The sequence below is a fragment of the Carcharhinus amblyrhynchos genome, chromosome 5 (assembly GCF_965287045.1).
Source record: "Carcharhinus amblyrhynchos chromosome 5, sCarAmb.v2.hapA, whole genome shotgun sequence".
Lineage (NCBI taxonomy): Eukaryota > Metazoa > Chordata > Chondrichthyes > Carcharhiniformes > Carcharhinidae > Carcharhinus > Carcharhinus amblyrhynchos.
Window position 1 is genome coordinate 83,270,513 of NC_137328.1, and position 20,998 is coordinate 83,291,510.

Genomic DNA, 20,998 nt, shown 5'->3' on the forward strand with positions numbered 1-20,998 from the left:
ATTGTACCTCCTCTCACCCCATGCCATCTCCATGCCCTTATGCCGCTTCCATAATCCCCCACATCCTCCATCCCCAGTCACCTAGTATGTACTGTAGAACAAATAAACCATAGAATATCGATGGCAAGTCTTGAAATGCATTAAAAATACCCATTCAAAAATCTGCATTGAAAAAAGATTGAAGCTCTTACATAGTTATAAAAGTGTTAAGCAGAGCCATTTTAGTATAAATAAGACACTTCACCTCACTTACAGCTTCTTTATCTTGTCCAAATAAACATACAGGCAGTGAAAGACACAGTCCAAAGAAACAAAAATGTTATAACCTCATAAAAAGGTCAATAAATCATAGTAAACAGCCCACTTCAGCCTGTTAAAATAGACTCCACTTTCCACTCTGAAAACAGACTCACTCCTAAGTGTTTTGGTGCTCATCCAAACATTCAAAATAAGGCCTTTTGGAGAAATAGATATCCATAAGACCATAAGATACTAGAGCAGAAGTAGGGCATTAAGTCCATCGAGTCTGCTCCGCTATTCAGTCATGCTAACCATCTGTTCCTGTTGATACAGTTCGAAGATGACCTCATTATGAATACTTGGCTGAGTTACAAGACTCACTTGTGGATTTGCACAGCAGATGCTCTGTTTTCACAGGTGGGCTGGAGTGCTTGTTTTGACAGACTGATAGTTTTGAGGTGATAATAAATTATCCTTTTTCAACCTGTTTCTTTCAATATCTATATGTTGATTTCATTAAGCAGCGTGAATGATAATACAATTGCTCGTCAATAGGTATATAGAATAGCACTTGTTTTGAAGCAGATTTTTGAATGGGCGTTTTTTCAATGCATTTCAAGACTTGCTATTCTTACTATATGGTTCATTGGTTCTTTAATGCATACTGTGAGTGGCCATGGAGAACGTACAGGGGCAATGGAAGGGGCATGGACAGGACGGAGGTTATGGAAGGGTTATGGAGCATAAAGGCAGCATGAGGCATGAAGCTGGCATAGAGGGGCCATAGATGGCATGGAGGGCTTTGGAAAAGGTTTGGGGGAATAAAGGCAGCACAGAAGCCATCAACAAGACCTTTCCAACATGCCTTTCAAAACTGTCCTAAATCTAGACTATAGTTTCTGATTCCTCTGAGCGGCTGTGAACCATGTGCCTTCGAGAAGCTAGCCCACTTCCATAAAGATTGCAGTGGTGGTGGTGGTGGTGGTGGTGGGGTGGGGGGGGAGGGGGACGAGGAATGGCTTGGTGTGGTTTGGGTCTGAGATGCCTACCACCACAATATAGCTGGTTATACAGGAGTATAGGATGCAGGCTTATTTTCTGCATCCTCTTCCTGAGCTGTTGAAAATTACCAGTGCCTAAAATGGGGATTGGATCCAGAATCAGGGCCTGCCCGTTATGAGGCTTCAACTTCTTATTTTTGAAAATATGATTTTTCAATTCTTAACCCATTGGAATGGACTCAGAGCAAACAGATTAAAAATGTAATATCACATTTCAATGTGAAGTGAGAAACCCAATGAAACTTATAACTGTCTGAGGAAGATTCTTTAAAAATGCAAAGTCCTGGATATGGTTGCCACAAGCAGACACACCCAAAATCTCTTAAAAATACACAATAGGTGAAGTATTTCAAGGCAAGGTCACCAGCAACTATTATTACAACTCACACAGGCAGTGTCAAGAAAATCTCCAGTGGAGGAAATAAGCAGAGTGCTGTGCTCTCTGCCTCAATTTCTTTTTTGGATGAGCATGTTGTCCAGTTCGAGAAAGCTGTCACTACCAGAAACCTACCTGCAAACCAAGATCTCATAATAATTGAAACATCTTCTACATTTGACTGTGTCCAAGTAACCAGCAAACCTAATCTAAATTGGCCATACAGTTTAAAATATACACTTCGAGGGCAATCAAAGGATACTTAAGCTAACTTTTTTTATTTGGACTCTAACTTCCTTTATTTCTGGCACCTGCATCAGTGTGTGTGTGTGTGTGTGTGTGTGTGTGTGTGTGTGTGTGTGTGTGTGTGTGTGTGTGTGTGTGTGTGTGTGTGTGTGTTTATATACGGAGGGGGTGGGGGGCATGGGTATGCAGCCTAATGACTGTAGGCTGAATGTATGGCATCACATTTTTATTTTTCTTGGGTTTAGGGATGAATAAATTTGCTTGTTTCCTGACTCGAGAAAATATTGTTTGATTACCTCCTTATTGTTCACAGCTTAAACTGTTAAATGCATTGCGATTTGGAAAAGGCAATATCCTCATGAGAAAGAAACTTGAATATCTGCTGCGACCAACCAAGGAGGTTCAATAAAGGTGAGCCAGTTCTCATTACCTCCCTCCTCCATTTTCAAAGGCCTCCGCAATTTGCTCAATTCGATGAGGATCCTGCCCATTAACTCTGTCTCCACTGAAGCTGCATGACTAGTTAAGTAGCTCCAGCACTGTCTGTTTTTCTTTTAATTTTCCACCAACTAAAGTATTTTGCTTCTTTTAGTCAATTCTTCCCCCATCCTTTCAAAGTCAGCCTTACATAAACTTAATGGGATAATTCTCTCACCTCACTGTGCTAATTTATTAGCCCAGCAGGCCAGGAGATCTGAGTGGGGCCGGATTAGTGCGATCAGCACTGGACGTCCAGCCCTGAGTTCCTCTCCCAGTGCTAGATTTCTGGCACTGTCAGCTCCCTGCCAAAAATAAATGCAGAGCTGCATTAGGTATGTGTGTGTGGTGGGGGGGGCGGGAGGGATTTTAACATAATTTAAATATGATTAGTGGGCCCGGGACTGAAGTTTAAAGTAGCTCCTCACTTTCAAGGACTAGCGGCCCAACGCTGCTGGAGTGAAGGGGGCAATCTGGACCCCCAGAGGGTTGGGCGGCTGGGGGTTGCCTCCTGGGCATTGGCACCTTGGCAGAGCCAACCTGAGTCCCTGCTAATGCCCAAGGGGCAAGGTGCCAATGCCTGGGGGCACACTGGCACTGCCCATCATGGATGTAGCAGTGCCAAGGGTTAGAGCCTTTGGGGATTTGTGGGGGGGTCCTGCTGCCACTCTGCAGACAGGATCGGAGGGGGAGGGAGGAAGGCCAGTGATCGGGACTGGCCATTGGGTTGGGTCGTGGCTTAGACCAGACATGATTGGAGTGCCAGCAATCAGGCGGGGAAAGGGAGGGTGATGATGCGGAGGTCACAGGCCTGGCCTGCGATTGGAAGGCTGGCAGACAGGGTTTACTGCGTATGCACTGATCTTGGCACTGACAGATCGGCACATGCACAGTGGCCTGTTCAGCATATGCTGCTGACCTCTATAGCAGGAATAGGCCCCTCCCACGGATTTTTAATGTGATTTATGCTAGTGCACAGAGTGTAGAAGATTCATTTTTAAACTCCCACTATAAAAATCAGCGTAAATTACTCCAGTTTTCACGCAAATTTGGCACTTAGGATTTATTTGGGAGAATCGTCCCCAACAACTTTAGTTCATGATTCAATCCTCTCCTACTCAAACCCAGCATCAAAGTCAATCACGTTATGATCACCATATGCCAAGTGTTTCCTAACATTAGATTACTGACTAACTCTCTATTATTCATTCTTTATTCTTTTATGGGATATGGGTGTTGCTGGCAATGCCAGCATTTGTTGCCCATCCCTAATTGCCCTTCAACTGACTGGTTTGCTAGGCCATTTCACAAGGCAGTTAAGAATCAACCACATTGTCGTGGGTCTGGAATCATGTGTATGCCAGATTAGATGAGGATGGCGAATTTCCTTCCCTAAAGGACATTAGTAAATCAGATGGGTCTTTACAACAAATTGACAATGGTTTCATAGTCACCATTACTGAGACTGCTTTCAATTCCAGCTTTATTAATTGAATTTAAATTCAACAAGCTACCACAGTGGGATGCGATCCTGTGGTTCCAGACCTTGGTTCTCTGGATTACTAATCCAATGACATTATCACTACGCTATTATCTCCCTGCTAATTCTTTATTACTGAATCTAATTTAGCCTGTTCTGAGAGAGTATTTCTTATTTTCTACTATACATGCACGTACTACTCTGTCCAGCATGTGTCAATGGATAATGGACTGGGGAAAACATCCTGACTGATTCCCTCCCCTTTCCCCCCACCTTAGGCTAAAGATGTTGTGGCTAATTCTGAACTCACCACCAATTTGGGTGAGGTAAGTTCATTCATTCTACCTGTAATCAAACTAGAGACCATAGTAGGGCGGCCTACTCCTGCTCCTATTTCTTATGTTCTTATGTTCTTATGTTCTTTGTACGACGCCATAGAATATTTGTCTGAGTCATCAGCAGGAGATGTACCTTTCCTGACTTGGAGATTGCAAACACTGGAAAAGTGGCTTAGTAGCATAATTAACAAGATTTTTTTTAACAAGAATGTGGCTTGTTTTCTGAATCATTTTAGATACGTGAATTGTTAGATTGGAAGAATGATCCTTACAGGAAATGCACTAGCATCATCATACATTATTTTGCCACTATTTATTTGAAAGAAATATGGACAATCTTCATTACTCACCATTTTGTCTTGTACCAATCGCAGTAACTATTACTGGAACTGTCCACTGGTTAAGTATCCGCTTAATCATTGGAACATAATTATCCTTCACTTCTTGAAATGACGTTTTGTCATTGACAGAATATTTTAGGACAATGATGTCTGCCAGCCCAAGCACATTCCGTGATCTATACCAGTCATTGTCGAATAACTCCTAATAAAGAAATGATGAGAACTTTTAGTGAAAGACATTGAAAAAAATCAAAATGGAGTTGGGAAAGTAAAATTGTTCTATCCAGAGACATTTTTTCATCTTTACCTACATAAACTATTACAAATCAGCATTACTAACTTCATTATGCATAGGATTAAATGACTACATCAGTTTCAGAATCAATTATAACAGCTGAGTGCCTGTACTGCTCAGTATTCTCAATCTCCAAAACAAATACAGACAATTCAACTGCTAATCAAAGAGAAGAGACCACTCAACGTATTGGCAAAAGATCGGCAGACACATCCTGCACTTAAAGAATTCCAGGAAATATGGTGATGGCCAGGAGACTGGGGACAACACCCTTTCTCTTCTTCAAAATGCTGTCAAGGAATGTTTTATGTCTACCTGAGTGGGCTGACGGAACTTGATATAATATCTCATTTGAAAGGCAGCACCTCAAAGAGTCCAGATTTTTGTGCTCAAATCATTGAGTGGGACTTAAACCCACAGCCATTTCACTCAGAGGCAAGTGTGCTACCAAATGAGCCACCACTGACACTAACATGATTGATCCTCTTAGGAAAGATCTTAAGTGGGAAATCCTGTTTTGTAAAACTAATTAAGTGCAAGCTTCTCAAAGTGTTCAGTGGACAGTCTAATGATAACAATATCTGAGTGGAAGCCAAGCATACATGTCACAGGAGTTTGCAATGCAAATAAAAGACTTACACATAGTAATCATTGTTGGACTTCTTAACTCAATTAATGAATTCCTAATGTAAGGTTTTTAAAAGCAGTTTAATTATTTAAAAACCTATGTACTGAGAACTAACATCATACTTCAAAAGCAAATTACTGTGGATGCTGGAAATCTGGAATAAAATGAGAAAACGCTAGAAAAACTCAGTAGTTCTGGCAGCATGGGTGGATTGATAAACAGAATTTAATGTTTTGAGCTTATATGACTATTGTTCAACTCTGAAGAAGTGTATGGACTTGAAGCATTAACTCTGTTTCTCTCCACAGATGCTGCCAGGCCTGCTGAGTTTTTATATCATTTCCTTATTATTACTTTAATTTGTCAAATCAGTTACAGATTAGGGTATGGATCCGAAATCCCAAGGTGTTATGAAATTAGATTAAACCCCAACAATTTGTTGTTTTGGTATTATTGTGAGGATATGATGTTTTATTCCAGGCATGATTCTACGATATCAACTTTAATCAAAACAAATTTTATTTAACAGTATAGTTTAATTATAACAAATGAATTAACTTAATTTAACATTTGAAAAATACTCAAACACGACAAGATGCAATTCTTAACTGCTTATCTATCCCTATGTGTTCTAATTCAAGCAATATTCCTCATATGGATTTAACACCCTCTAAAATTAGTGAGCAAAACACAGGCTTACTTGCTTGTCTCAGGTCCCAGAGCTCTCAGAGAGGCCTTTTGAGAGACAGAGGAGAGATGGAGGAGGAGAAAGAGTTGAGAAGAAAGAGAAGAGGAAGAGAAGGGAGAGGAAGAGGAAGAGGAGGAGGAGGAGGGGGCACACAGATGCGAAGGTGGGCACACAGACACAGAGGGGAAAGAGAGAGACTGTTTCCCTCTTGTAATCCAGGCAGCGAAATTGTTTGCATTTGTAAAAAGAAACTGAAACAGTATTTCTTCCTGCAAACTTAGCTCCTCCCCTCTGTCCTGTCAATCAACCCAGTCAAAACTCTACTTTGAAACTCCAGGAGAAACCCAAGTAAACACAAATGCATTAACTCAGCTTAAAACCAATACACAGGTTTAAAAGAGCATCTTAAAGGAAACAAAGATAGAGAGGTGAAGATGTTTGGGGACGGAATTTCAGAACTTAGAGCGGAGACTCCTGTTTCTAGCTAAATTTGCTGGAATGCTTTGGGGATGCAAGTGGCCAGACTGCATGCAGCCAGCCCTATTAACAAAGCTGGATATTTTAAACCCTTTTCACAATTTCAGAACAATCAAGCCTCTTCTGTGAGCAAACATGGTTCACTGTCAGTTACAGAAAGTATGAACAATGGGGGAAGCCTAGTCCTAAGCACAGAACCAAATAAAACAGCACCTACTTTGCAAATTCTCTCATTAGCAATCATTGAATTATCAAAAAAAAATGTATTTTTTCAGTTTCAAAGGTGAGGTGTACCATTGTAAATAAGGTATTTTTTACTACAGTGATTGACTCTTGGGCTCCATCCTGCAAAAGCAAGTTGACCATAACGTCGATCAGCATTTGTAAGCATTGAGATGCATTGGAATACTTTTCTCTATGGGAAGAATACTCTAATGCATTTAAAACTGAAGGAAATACCACTTGCAATCTCTAATGTAATGACCTGAAGTGATTTAAATGTCCACAGACCTATGAAATTGAAACAAAAACTTCAACAGCTTTCATTATTCAAAAAAAGTCCTTCTGCTCCTATGCTGTTTTGATTGACAGAACATATGGTGGAGCTTAGAAAATAAAAGCCTTTGGATTTTTCAGCTTTAATCTCCAGTGTGTACATTTATCAAGATTTATTATTCCAGTTGAGTGCGTGCTGAAAGCCTGGCTGAATTACAAATGTTCCAAAGTACTTATCTCTCAGCAAGGGTTTGGGAGGTGCTGTGTTCACATTTTTACAGATGTTAAGAGTTATTAAAGGATTGTCTGTTTTTGATATGGTCACTAAAATGAAATAGATGCGAATCTGTTTTTTTCAACATTGATCGCTTGAGGGGATTTACATTTTTGATTGGAATTTATGAATTAGAGTTTTTATTCAGTAGGAAGTGTGTTTGAATGAAAGCGCTGATGAATTTTTAGAAGTTTAATTGTTTTTCTCCATTTCAAAGACATGGCTCCTGGGGTCTGTGCACAATGGATACTGTTGAGTGGCTACGAAGGATACATGGGGTTCATGGAAGGATCTTTGAGTGCCATGTGGAATGGGACTGGTATTGGAAGGGACATAGGAGTATGAGGGGGAATGGAGAGTGAACATGGACTATGAGGAAGGATGGGGAAGATAAAGGGGCATGGAGGGAACATGTGCATTGGGTGGTGGATGAGGACTTGACATTCCTCATTAAAATTGGACCGATGTCCCAGTAAATGCAGATAGACATTCTAGTCAGCTGGCCTTACCATTCACCTACCTTTGTTCTGCCTCAGGCTGCTCTCATCCCTTACTACATCTCCCTAATACAAGAACATTTTACTCTACAGTTAGCAACCACGTTCATGCAATTGAGCTCCAAAACATAGTAGCGTGCCTACACTCTTAATGCAATTGTGTACTTGTTATATAGGGAAATAGAGTCCCAGAAAGCAGAACATTTTTCAAAAGGAGACAGGTGTTTCAGGTCGCAAAATTTCCCAAAGTGGCCTTCCCAATTAAGGATCCCATGCACCCCGGACATTCCCTCTTCCACCTTCGTCCGTCAGGAAAATGATACAAAAGTCTGAGGTCATATACCAACTGACTCAAGAACAGCTTCTTCCTTGCTGCCATCAGACTTTTGAATGGACCTACCTCGCATTAAGTTGATCCTTCTCTACATCCCAGCTATGACTGTAACACTACATTCTGCACTCTCTCATTTCCTTCTCTATGAATGGTATGTTTTGTCTGTACAGTGTGCAAGAAATAATATTTTTCTCTGACAATAATAAATCAAATCAAATTACTAAAATCCAGCCCAATATTTCCTGATAACTGATGCTATGAGATTTAAAGTGGATGAAACACTGCTTTCTGGGAACTATGAACTGGATAAATTCTTTGTGAACTGAGTTTTTAAGGAAATCAAGGTTCCCTTTATTTAGTTTACATTTATATTATATTGTATTATTTTGTTTACATTTTTTCCAAGTCAATGGCCTAGGGATTTTGTGATATCTAGAACTGAAGCTATCTGTGCTCAGCATTATTATGGTAGAAGTTAGACTTTTGGCACACTCATAATAAAACATGGAATCCTGATTCTCATTGGATTTTCTGCCTGCATCGCCATTCTCGGAGGGTGCCTGCAGGCTGGAAATCGTCCCAAAAGTGTCTTTTGCTAGAAAACAGTTCAGATCATCAATAGGAGGTGTGTCTCAAAACTTTTTACAATAGAGAAGTATACTGGGATATATGTATACAAGGTTGGGAACCACTGATTTAAGGTCCTGTTCAGAAGTTGCAAAAACACAGTCATTCCAGTAAATCCAACAAAAGTGGATTTAGTGGAATGGCTGTGCTGCAAACAGACATTTAACTAAGAAAACTAAGAGGAAACACCTAAATAGAAAGGAATGATCAGTTTGCAAGAGAGGGAAAAGATAAGAATCAAAGAAAAGAAGTTCAATCCACTTGCTAACAAAGAAATGTACTTTGTTTGAAAATGCATCCTGATAGCTGGAAATCATTGATATTACATTCTTTATCTATATTTTCATTAGCAAATGTGGAAATTGCACTTTGGATTCTACATATTCACAGAAATCTCTAATTTCCCCCGGCCCCATGACTCCCCAATTATCCCTGCTTCTTTAATTCTGGCCTCTTGAGATTCCCCAATCTTAATTGCTCCACCACAGCCTTCATTTGCTTAGGTCCCAAGTTCTAGAATACCTTCTTTACAACTGTCTGCCTCTTTGCCTTGCTTTCCTCTTTTAAGACACTCCTTAAAACCTGCTTTGGTCATCTGACTCAAATATTCATGTGATTTTGTGTCATACTTTACAAAGGCCCTGTGAAGCACCTTGGGATGTTTAATTACCTTTAAGGGCAATTTAATACAAGTTGCAGTTGTAGAAAAATGACAGCACAATTTGCTGTTGTATATTGTCAATATTTTGCAGACTGGCTGGAATAATATAGTACTGGTACTTATTTGAGTAATGTTAGATGCCTCATTTAGCGATTGAATCCAACTGCTTTTTTTTATTTAGGTAAATGCAAAGGCATGCAACATGTTGTGTTTTCCTCCAGAACCAGACCATTTGAAATTCAGGCTGTTCTATATGCAAAGACAATTTTATGTGAGCCAAAAGTGTTGAGTAATGTTATGGATTTGAATTTGGACCACAGCCAAAATGATTTTTAGCATTCGTGAAAAAAGAAAATAGAGAAAGAGAAGGACTTGCTCATATATTCACCCAAGTCACAGCACTGCAATGAGGAGAAAGGGAATACAACAAAATCTTCTTTTGCTATAAAACAGCTACAATTTATCCCCTCACAAACTCCACTCCACCAAGTTAATCATCAGCAAAAATCTTCTGTTGTAATATTTTGTTTCACAAAGATAATTATGCAAAGTACCAGAGTTTTCATCCATTTCCATGTCCCAATTAATACACTATTTTCTCCAATTCTCACTTCACCCATGACTTAGGATTGACTGATGTATCATTCAATCTTTAATGTGGCAGTAGAATTGTGTTTTCCTCCAGAACCAGGCTATCTGAAATTCAGGCTGTTCAAAGAAGAGGTCTAAATGTGAAGGCAATCTTATATGAATGAAAAATGTTGGGTAATGTAATGGATTTGAGGGTAGGAGTTCAGCATTCATTAAGAAACATGAAAATTGATTCAATAAAATTAAAGAAGTTATGAACCAGTACCAATAAATCGGAACCATGAAAAGATTTTTGAGGAAACTCGTTGATAAACATCATGAAGGGACATCACACCTGTTTGACCTGGCCCCGTTGTGACTCAATGTTCTCTGAAAGGTCTATTGACTTTTTTACAGGATAGCTGAAGATGAGCTATAAATGTGATCTTTCCAAAGTCTCCAGCATCTTAAGAACAGGCATGAAAACTGCTGAAGTGGTTACCTACTGTAAACATCATACTCAAAATCTGCACCTCGGCAATATCAACCTTCAGCTGGAATTTTGGAGTCAGTAGTGAAGTGATGATGCTCACTGCTGACATGAAAGAACATATGAATGTGCAAATTAGGAACAGGAAAAGGCTATTTGGCCCCTCAAGCCTGCTCCATCATTCAATAAGATCATGGATTGTGGCCTCAACTCTAGTACGTTCCGCTGATCCCAAGAACTTGTGACTCTCTTGTTAGTCACATTTAGACAGTTTTCATACACTCGACCCAGGATCTTTGGGTGAAACACATAGTTGCTAACTTCCACTGCGATCTCCTTCCAAGCCATCTTGGTCAGGTAGGAGGGCCTCCTGTTGCCACTGATCGTAAGAACACCTCCTGCCATTCCCTGATGGCCTGGAGGAGAATCTGTAAGGATGCATTACTGAACAATAAGAAAAAGCTGTCCTCAGAAATGTCTATGCCACTAATTTCTGCTTTCCTAATGCCAATTTGAACCTGCTGCCAAATCATGGGGATGTCCAGGCATCCAGCAACAGTGATGTTATTAAACAGAGTAAAAGGCAAAACACACTGAAATATTCTCATAGGCAGCAATCCAGGAAGAAAAATGCACATAATTTGTCATCTCTATTTAAAATAAAGTGAGAAAAAAATGATTGGGACACGCAGGAGATTAAAATGCGAAAGCTGAAATATAAACAAACTTTAAAAAGTTACTTTTTTAAAAATTGGTGAATATTATCATAAATTCAACACTCCATAAATAGAAAATTCATTTTTCAGGACTATTGAGGCTGTTCAGCAGTAATTACAAACTTAGTATGCCACTGAAGCCTAGTTACACCTCATTCAACAAGCTGTTGTTTTATTAAAGGATTTTTACAGCATGAAAGGGCAAACTCTCATCTATATTTAACTGCAGACTGAGGAAGCTTTCAGAGAAGTGCAAAATATCGCAGCTTTTCCTTTTTCAAGACCAATGTGACTGATTCATTCAGATTTTCAACTTGCAGTTAATTGAACAACTTTTAAACTACCACATGGGATCTCCATTTTTTGTTCTGTTGGGAGAGATCGATTGGGGTCAACCACAATGAAATTATTAAAGCTATGAGGAGGACATTTAAATGAAGATTTCTCAAATCAACTAAAAAGTTTTTCAAGTCCACAGCAGAAAAACCAAAGTGGCATCCTTTGCATTAAAAGTACTTTCTTACATTCAAGCTCATTTTAAAAAATACTCCCTTGGCAGTAAGTGAGGAACTATTTATTAAACAGCAAGGGCGCTGTTCTTGAAAATACTTCTTATTCAACTATCTGCACCTTTCAGTTATATCTTTAAGGTCCTAATTATTTATTTAAAATGGTGTGGCTTTTGTATAGTTTCTGCTGAGGCAGAACTTTTTTTCCTAAGTGTCAGGCTCCAGTTGTTGCCAAGGACAGTCTTGTGATCAGAATTCTGTCTGCTCATCTTCCCTACTGCGCACTTACCAAATCCTATGTCTACCTGCATATACCAGGTTTGCCAAGCCTTAGCAGTATGTCAAAAAGAATCATATTCTATTCACATCTGCCTCTAACATCAATACTCCTCCCTTTTGGATGAAAAAAATAAGCTTGCATAACCACTCCTAGTGGGTAGGCTGCTGCTAATAGGATGCCACACTCGCACAATGACTGTCATTGAAATGATCCTGCAGTTTGTTACATGAAACTTGCACTTCATTAACACAAACTAATAATAGGTGCCCCTAGCAGTTCCCAAAACAATACTGCACATTCTGATTGTTGTAAGTCAGTCACTCCCAAGAACAAGTGATCTGGATATTCAGTAACACTGCCTGCACTGCCATTGCTTAAACTGGGAAAACACCATTTCCCCTATAAATATATAGGTGGAAATATAATAAATAAACATACATGAAGAAAATACTCGTTGTCTTTTACAGATTTATAATCGAGACTTTTATGAGTATCATATCTAATTCTGGGTGTTAATGTGAAAATACCTTAAAAGCAATTTCAATCTCTGGGTGCGAATTTGTGAACGGACCTTGCTTTAAAATGTGTCCACTGGGAAGGTGCATATGATGGCAAAATTTTATAATATTAGGAGCCAATCTCAGAGCCATTACTCACGGGTAGCTTGGAATCTAACGCACAATTATCGTACCTTTTATCTATGACGGATTCTGTTCACATTGGCATAAAATTAATAAATTGTACCTGGACAATGAGGTCCAAATAGGCACCTTCTGAGATCAAAGGCCAATTGTTATTGGGATAATCTGTGTTTTGGCAGTTGCTCATATAAATGATGTTTTATGCTCGAAAAACATGTTTTCAGATTTTCATTTATTTTTGAAAATTTACAAATGGTGGAGTTTGTGATTTGTTTAAAGTGTCACTTATGTGCTAGTGCTTTATGTGTATGGACAATGTAACATATTGGAGAAATTATACAAAGAAAAAGTTTCAAGCCAAGCCAAAAGGCAGAATAAATGTCTCATTTCATGAATGAGTTTCTAATAATGTGCAGTTTGAAATTGCAAACTCAAATCCGCGCCTTCACACTATGAACTCATTTGGACTTCCCACAGCGGAAAAGGGGGACACTATTGATATGAAAAGGGGTGGGAAACCCGAGCAAGCCCCAATCTGTAAGACCAAGGGGGGAATCGCTGTAACTTTTTGCTCCCTTACCCAGCTGGGACAGTCGTGTATCAGCACTCGGACCCTGCCGAAGATGCAAGCTTGGTACTCGGCGAAGGCAGGAAATGTGATGTGGGTGGCAAAACCGAGCAGCCGCCTCTCCTCAATGCGCCGGATAATAGCATGTCTGCCGAAATAGGTAGTGATCAGATCGGGCTGCTCCAAGCTGTCCTCAAAGCCCGCTCTCTCATTCCCCAGAGCCACGATACGGACCGACCTAAACAAGTAGAAGTTACACATTCAGTCAATGAGTTAGCATCACAGCCTGAAAATCCTCCCCATGTAATCCGCGCCAATGCAGCTCTTTGAGGGCTTTGTAGTGTCTCTCCACGCCCCCCCCCCCCTCCTCCCCACTGAAATCAGTCTCTCCCCGGCTGACTTTAAGCGCTGGATGGAAGAGAACGTTGCTCAATTAAAAATAAAACTCCAAACGACCGTACCGAACCGGTATGTGCAACTTACATGTTCAGTGTTGTCTCGGCAGCTTAACAGAAATGGGGAGCGAGAGCGGCGAGTTATTCATAGTTCTTTGCAATGAGGGTAACAAAGAAACTGGAAGTGAGCTGAACCGACTGTGGCTCACTGCCCTGACCAGACAGCAGAAAATGCAGCAGCAGCAGCCAGTGATAGGAGGCGGTGAACTTTACTCTCCTCGTCACTTTCACCGGGAGCTTGTTATGAGCTCAGGAAATAACTGATATTGCTGCATTGACACGTCTGACAGAGTCAGCGATCACTGTGCACCGGACTGATTATTGTGTTTGTTCTCTCTTCAGTATATCCACAAACCCCGGTCCAGTCAGAGGCTTCTGAGTCCTGACGTCAGGCGAAGCTCATCAGGCTGAGGAATTAGATTTAAATCCGTCCACTAAACACACTAATGCAATCCACAAGATTTATATCCCACATATTCGGATTTGCTGCCAAGCGGACTGCCGGGTCTCGGCTCCCACTTTTGGCTTGAACCAAAGAACGGGGATAATAGTGATGCTAATCCATTATGTGAATAAAGAGAGAGAGAGAGATAGGTTTCCTGAGGCAGCGGGACAAGGGTAAAAAAAAGGACAATTGTGACAGCGTCTTTGCTTCAGGATCCCCTGTGTGTCCTCTAACGTGTATGCTGAGGACAGCTTGCGGCTGTCAGTTGATACCATTGTTTGGAACTGGTGACCTAAATGACTAACGCAAGAGCAATGAGTATGACCTCTTCTATTGTTGCAGATATTCTTTTTTACTTCATTTTTTCAAAGTAATCATTTTTCCTTATAGGTGCAGGGCCTAACACCAACATCGTCCAAAACAGTAACATGGTGGGATAGATTGCCAGTGGTCCTGCCAAACATAGTTGTGCATCAGCCAGGGGATAACTTTCATTCTATAAATAATCTGGGAGAGAGAGGGGCTCGACCATATCATGACTGCAAGCACCACATTTATCCATGTCCTCTGAACCTCAGTCCTGGCAGGACCACTATTCTCATCTGGTCCCTATGTATTTGAACCTGGGATAGATGAGTGAGTTAATGACACCAAGAGGTGAACCACAGTATATTCATATTTTACATGCACTCAAAGTTCATCCTTCAACACAAGAGCACCATTACCCCTGAATCCTCAGAACATCCCATTCTACTGCACCAGCACCTTTCTCAATCCTTTCATTGTTTTTCTGCATCAAGTTTTAAAAAAACTTATTTACTAGTGTCACAAGTAGGCTTATATTCGTGCTGCAATGAAGTTACTGTGAAAATCCCCTAGTACCTCACTCCAGGACCTGTTTGGGTATACTGAAGGAGGATTTAGCATGGCCAATGCACCGAACTAGCACCTCTTTAAGACTGTGGGAGGAAACCAGAGCACCCAGTGGAAACCCACACAAAGATGGGGAGAACATATAGACTCCGCACAGACAGTGGCCGAAGCCAGGAATCAATCCGGGGTTCTTGGTATTGTAAGAAAGCAGTTCTAACCACTGTGCCTCCAGATGAGCTGAAATTTCCACCAGTTGAACAGTGGAAATATTGAAACCAGTGTCTTCAGCCTTGCCACAAACTCTATTTCCATGCCTCCAATTATATCCTTTTCCCTTGACCTCTGTCTTAGATAATTTGCAATCTTATTTAACCCTGACATGAAATTCCAAAATGTCTGTATCCCATCTATCACAAAGACATTGCTCTCATTTGCAGCTCTGCCTCAAGCCCATCTGCTGCTGAAATCCTCACCCAAGTTTAATATTACCTCTAGACTCACTTATTCAAATACTGTCCTGGCTAACTTACCATCCTCCATAAACTTGAACTTCTCCAAAATTCTACCATCTGTAACCTAACTCACATCCAACCTCATTCACTCTTCTTCTCTTGTTAGGCAATCTCTCGGAGTTGAGGGTGACTTGCTTATGCACTAAAAATTAGTTCTCAGGTGACTAAGGAGTCCAATGTGTGACCTACAGCCTCTGTCACTGGTAAGGCATTTAGAGAAGTGGGTGGGTGAGGTGCCTGGTTGCCATGCATTCCTTTCCCTGTTAATGTTTGGCTTCAGCTTACTCTTGGTGATGAAACTCAAGGTGTTCAGCTCCTTCCCACATGCTTTTACTCCATTTTGGGTGGTCTTGGGCCAGGCATTCCCAGGAGTTGGTGGGAATGTTGCATTTTTTCAAGGAAATTTTAAGGTGTTCTGGAAGCATTTTCTCTGCCTTCCTGGAGCACACATGTCATGTTGATATTCTGAGTAGAGTGCTTGCTTTGGGAGTCTTGAGTCCGACATGTAGGTAATGTGGCCCAGCCAGCAGAGCAGGTTAAACGTAGTCAATTCTTCAATGCTGGTGATGTCAGCTTGAATGAGAACACTTGACACTGGTGCATCTATATATTTTTTATTTATTTGTGGGATGTGGGCATCACTGGTTTGGATCAGTATTTACTGCCCAGTCTTAATTGCCCTTATTGGGCATTTCAGAGGGCATTTAAGAGTCAACCATATTGCTGTGGATCTGGAGTCACCAGTAGGTCAGTCCAGGTATGGACATCAATTTCCTTCCCTAAAGGAAATTAGTGAACCAGATTTTATTTTTAACAGCCATCAATAATGCTTTCATGCTCATTATTAGACTTTTAATTTCCTGCCAATGGATTTGCAGGATCTTGTGGAGAGAGTATTGTTGATATTTTTCCAGGGTTTTGAGGTGCTTGCTATACATAGTCCATGTCCCTGAACAGTATAGGAGGGCTGGTATCATTATTGCTCTGAGGTCATAGTTTTCAAACACTCTCCTCCTCAGGTGACCGAAGGCTGCACTGGCACACAGAATGTGGTGATGAACCTTTTTGTCAATGTCTCCCTTGTTGACAGTAGGCTTCCAGAGTATGGAAAGTGATCCATGTTGTCCAAGGCCTTGTTATGGATTTTTATAACTGGGTAACATTGCTGTGCGGCAGAGTCAGGTTGGTACAGGACCTTTGTGTTACAGATGTTTAAAGTAATATCCATGCCCTTGTATGCCTCTTGAAGGTGCTGATGATGGCTTCGAGCTCAGCCTCCAAGTATAAGAACATAAGAACTAGGAGCAGAAGTAGGCCATCTGGCCCCTTGAGCCTGCTCTGCCATTCAATAAGGTCATGACTGATCTTTTCATGGACTCAGCTCCACTCACCCGCCCTCTCACCATAACCTTCAATTCCTTTACTATTCAAAAATTTATTTACCCTTGCCTTAAAAACATTCAATGAGGTAGCCTCAACTGCTGCACTGGACAAGGAATTCCACTGATTCGCAACCCTTTGTGTGAAAAATCTCCTCCTCAATTCAGTCCTAAATCGGCTTCCCTTTTATTCTGATGCCATGCCCCCTAGTTCTAGTTTCCTTAGTATATATAGGCGCAACCATTGTCTAGGAGGAATTCTTCAGCCACAGGGAGAAGATGATTAAGGATGACTCTTGCAATGACCCTCCCTGTGGCCAACAACAGGGAAATGCCCCTGTAGTTATTGCAGGTGTACTTGTTACCTTCTTTGAAGGTGGTGACAATTACATCACTCTGAGAACTCCTGTCATGTTCTCCTTCTTCCATATAAAGAAAATGAGATTATGTAATCCTACTAATAGAGCTTCTCTGCCATATCTTAGTGCTTTGACAAGGATTCCATCTGTTACTGATGTCTTGTTCTTTAGCTGCCAGATGGTCCTTTCTACCTCTTACCAGGCTGGGGTTGTGCATACTGGTTCTGGGCTAGGGTGAGCTAAAAGGTCATCACCTCTGTGACCTACACTAGTTCTCAACCCCTATATATAGATTTTAAAAGTTGTGTTGTTGCCCTCAAATCTCTGCATGCCTCCTCCCCTCCCTATATTTTGTAACCTCCTCCTGTTCTACAACCCTATAAGAAACTTACAATCCCCCCACTGTAGCCTCTTATGTACAGTGCACTTATTTCATTCCACTTTTGTTGGCAATTCCTTCTGCCATCTAGGCCATAACCTTTGAAATTTCATACCTAAAGTATTCCACATAACCTTGCCTTTCCATCTCCAAGACACACCTTAAAACTTACCTCAATGACTCAGCTTTTAATTACTCATCTTCTTTGGCTTGATGCCAATTATTGTCACATCTTGTGAAGCATGTTGGGATGTTTTACTATACTAAGGGCACTATACAAATGCATATTACTGAATTCCTCTTTTTCTCTGTATTAAGGAGCCATTTAAAAAATCAGAGAAACTTGCTTTGAAATGGGATTTTTGAGAATTTTTAAAACATGCTGTTACAACTAGGTTAACAAGAGTGAACTGATTCCCCACTTTGTCCCACTCCTAACTTGGTAATAACAAAGTTTGAATTTAAGATTGCCAATTCAGTATATATATATTTAACTGTGTGTAACTCAGTGCAAGAATATGGCAGCCAGGTTCCTGAACTTATTAAAGACGCAGTTAGTTTTATTGCTGAAGCTTACTCAGGTAAAAGCGCAAAAATGATTAACAAAAGGTTTAAAATGTACAAATATGTTCAACTACCCACTATTGCAAAAACAACCATGCAAACTCTGCAGAATATCAGATGTTTAAAATAAATCTTGGCCAAGAAACAAGCAACTTCAGAAAAACATTTCTCCTCCCCGGCCAGGTTGAGGACTTGCTTCTCAAAACATACGAGAGTTCTCAGTTTGTGCATGACTCAGCTAGCTGGCTGTGTCCACTGATGCCTGTTGTGGTTGAGCTTGTCCTGCAGTGACACAGAGAAGAAATGTGTATGTGGGAGTGTTGACATTTAAGGTGGTGATGAGGTGTGGCAGTCATGGAGCTTGGGTGGGAGCTGGAGTGCGAGGAGTTGGGCAGTGACTGAGGGAACATATTGTTTGTGGGAGGAAAGAGGGGGAACCTGGTGCCTGATGTTGGCAAAGCCCAAGGTGGCTGAGTGAGACAGAGGGTTGGGGGTGTGAGGGGTGTGCAAGGGGGGTCCAGTGGAAGAGTGGAGGTGGCTCAGTTACCCAGGCTGAATGAAGAAGATAATTCATCTTCTTCCAATGCAGCTGCTCAGTTCTCAGCTGGAGTGCGTTTGCACTGACCAGAGCTACCACTGTATCCCAGGTAAGGGTAGTGATCCTGCTGGAAGGCCGTCTCTGGAGCGGGTGTAGAGTTTGTCCCCTCTCTGCTCTACTCTATCCAGCATCCTTGTAAGGCCCCCCTTCCCCCTGAAAAATGAGATGCTGCCTTCTTGCCTGCCATCCTCTGTAGTCGTTACATTATTCCATAAAACTTCCATAAAAAGTTCCATATAAAGTGCTAGGGAGCCATTTATATGGAACTTCCCAGTGCTTGCAGCAGTTAAGTTAGTGTGAGTGGGTGATTGGAGAGAACATGTCGCATGAGTGGCATGAAACATGTGGGCATAAAAATTATTACTAATGAAGCATAAGATTGGCTCAAAAATATGCCAGTGCCATCAGTGTGAAACTCCATCATGCTGGAATCCACACTGCCATTCTTTGGGAAGATTTTGCCTCCATGAAATCAATTTATGTCCTTTGCAAATGGAACATAGTAGTTGCTGTAAACAAGCATCCTTTGCTTAGGAAAAGTGTTCTTTTCAAGAATGTTCAGTACAAATAAATGTCTAGCTGATGACATAAATTAATATTTTATATGATACATCTTCATAACAATGCACTTAAAGAAAGAACCTGCATTTTCATGGTCCCTTGCACAGCATCTGAAAGAGCCTTACTATCAATAAAGCACTTTGCAATGGAGCCATTGTAACCAGGGGATTGCTTGTGGAATAAGGGTGGCCTAGATACTTGGAAAACTCTTACAAGGAATCTTTCATACCACCGGAATGACAGGCTTCTGTTTAATGTTTTGTTCAGAAAACAACAACTCTAACAGTGCAGTAGGTTCTCCATGCTACACTGAAGATCAAGTTTGGAATATGTGCTCAAGAACTAGCTCCAAAGCGACAAAATTTCAAAATAAATTGCAAAGGGGTGTAAGAAAAAAATAAATAAGATTCTGTCCTAAAGCTTTCCTCATTCCATAAAACATATTGTTTATGTTAAAAGAAAAATCTTCAAAAATGTCTGTCAAAATGCTTTTCATTTTTCTTCACACAACAAAATTACATTGTTTCAGTTCAAATTGTTACACCAAGAAAATGTTGTCATTACAATTGTGTATATTGTCACAACAATAACGTATCAGTAGTAATGGCGACATCATTCCATCAGCCTGTGTATATCCTTTATTGTGGGCCATCCTTGCAATTAATTTTTTTATCTTAAATTGTGTTGGAATCAAAAATGCAAAGTTACAATTATGGGGCACGCATTTTCAAGTTCAGAATAAGTGGTTAATTTAAGAATATTGGGCAAAATTTTCCCTGCGACGCGCCATGTATTTCATGGCAACAGAGGCGACCAGAAAATCCTGCTGGTATCAATGGGGTTTCTCATTGAATGCGTTCCTTGCTTTTGGGAAATCTACAGTGGGGCCAGAAGATCCCACCGGTGTGAGTGGCTGGAAAATTCTGACCAATAAATTTAAAATTAAAATGTTATAATGTTGTTTGGGAATAAGATTCACAAAAATAGACTTCTGGATTTGTCTTAATAAATTGCTTACAAATTTATTAAGACAAATCCAGTTGTTTTTCTTAATAGTGCTGATACTGTTGTAAGAAAACACACATCTGCTTACCTTACACTACTTGGTCTGTCATTTTGATTGTAGCGAATTAAGAAGGGCCAGCAAACATTGCATGATGTCATCACACCTCAGGAGCTTCTAACTATACATTGAGACTTCTTCTTAGCTTCTGCCTCACTTGCAATTTCTATCTCGGAATGAATGAATTCATAAAATGAATTTATGAATTGGATCTTGCATTATCATAAGTAGATATAACAGATATTACCCTGTAACGTAGCAAAATAATTCTAAATGTCACTGAATTTCAAATCACAAAGTGCAGTATTGACTCAGTTTGAATTACACAACAGTTTGAATTACACAGACTCAGTTTGAATTACAGCATGCAAGCTGATTGCGGGAATATGCCATTTGCCATAATGATGCCTATGAACGACAAAAATAAAGTTCAGGAATTGAAATAATAACACCATAAACTCCACCAGTTAAAGCATAATTAAGGCAGATGGTGAGCACCAA

At 40.5% G+C, this 20,998-nt stretch overlaps 1 protein-coding gene across 3 annotated transcripts in view; it reads right to left on the bottom strand.

Moving 5' to 3' along the window:
• rhobtb3 (Rho related BTB domain containing 3) overlaps window positions 1–14,146 on the bottom strand; it is a 127,853-nt gene extending 113,707 nt beyond the window's left edge. Inside the window, exons 1-3 of one of the 3 annotated variants that reach the window (XM_080189098.1) lie at window positions 13,793–14,121; window positions 13,322–13,547; window positions 4,569–4,761 (exon numbers count right to left, since the gene is read on the bottom strand). In XM_080189098.1, the coding sequence (XP_080045224.1) occupies window positions 4,569–4,761; window positions 13,322–13,547; window positions 13,793–13,794 (421 nt within the window). In that variant the 5' untranslated portion in view covers window positions 13,795–14,121. Of the gene's footprint in view, window positions 1–4,568; window positions 4,762–13,321; window positions 13,548–13,792 lie in introns of all 3 variants that reach the window. The other 2 variants (XM_080189100.1, XM_080189099.1) reach the window with 2 other exon arrangements.
• Window positions 14,147–20,998: the final 6,852 nt, after the last annotated feature.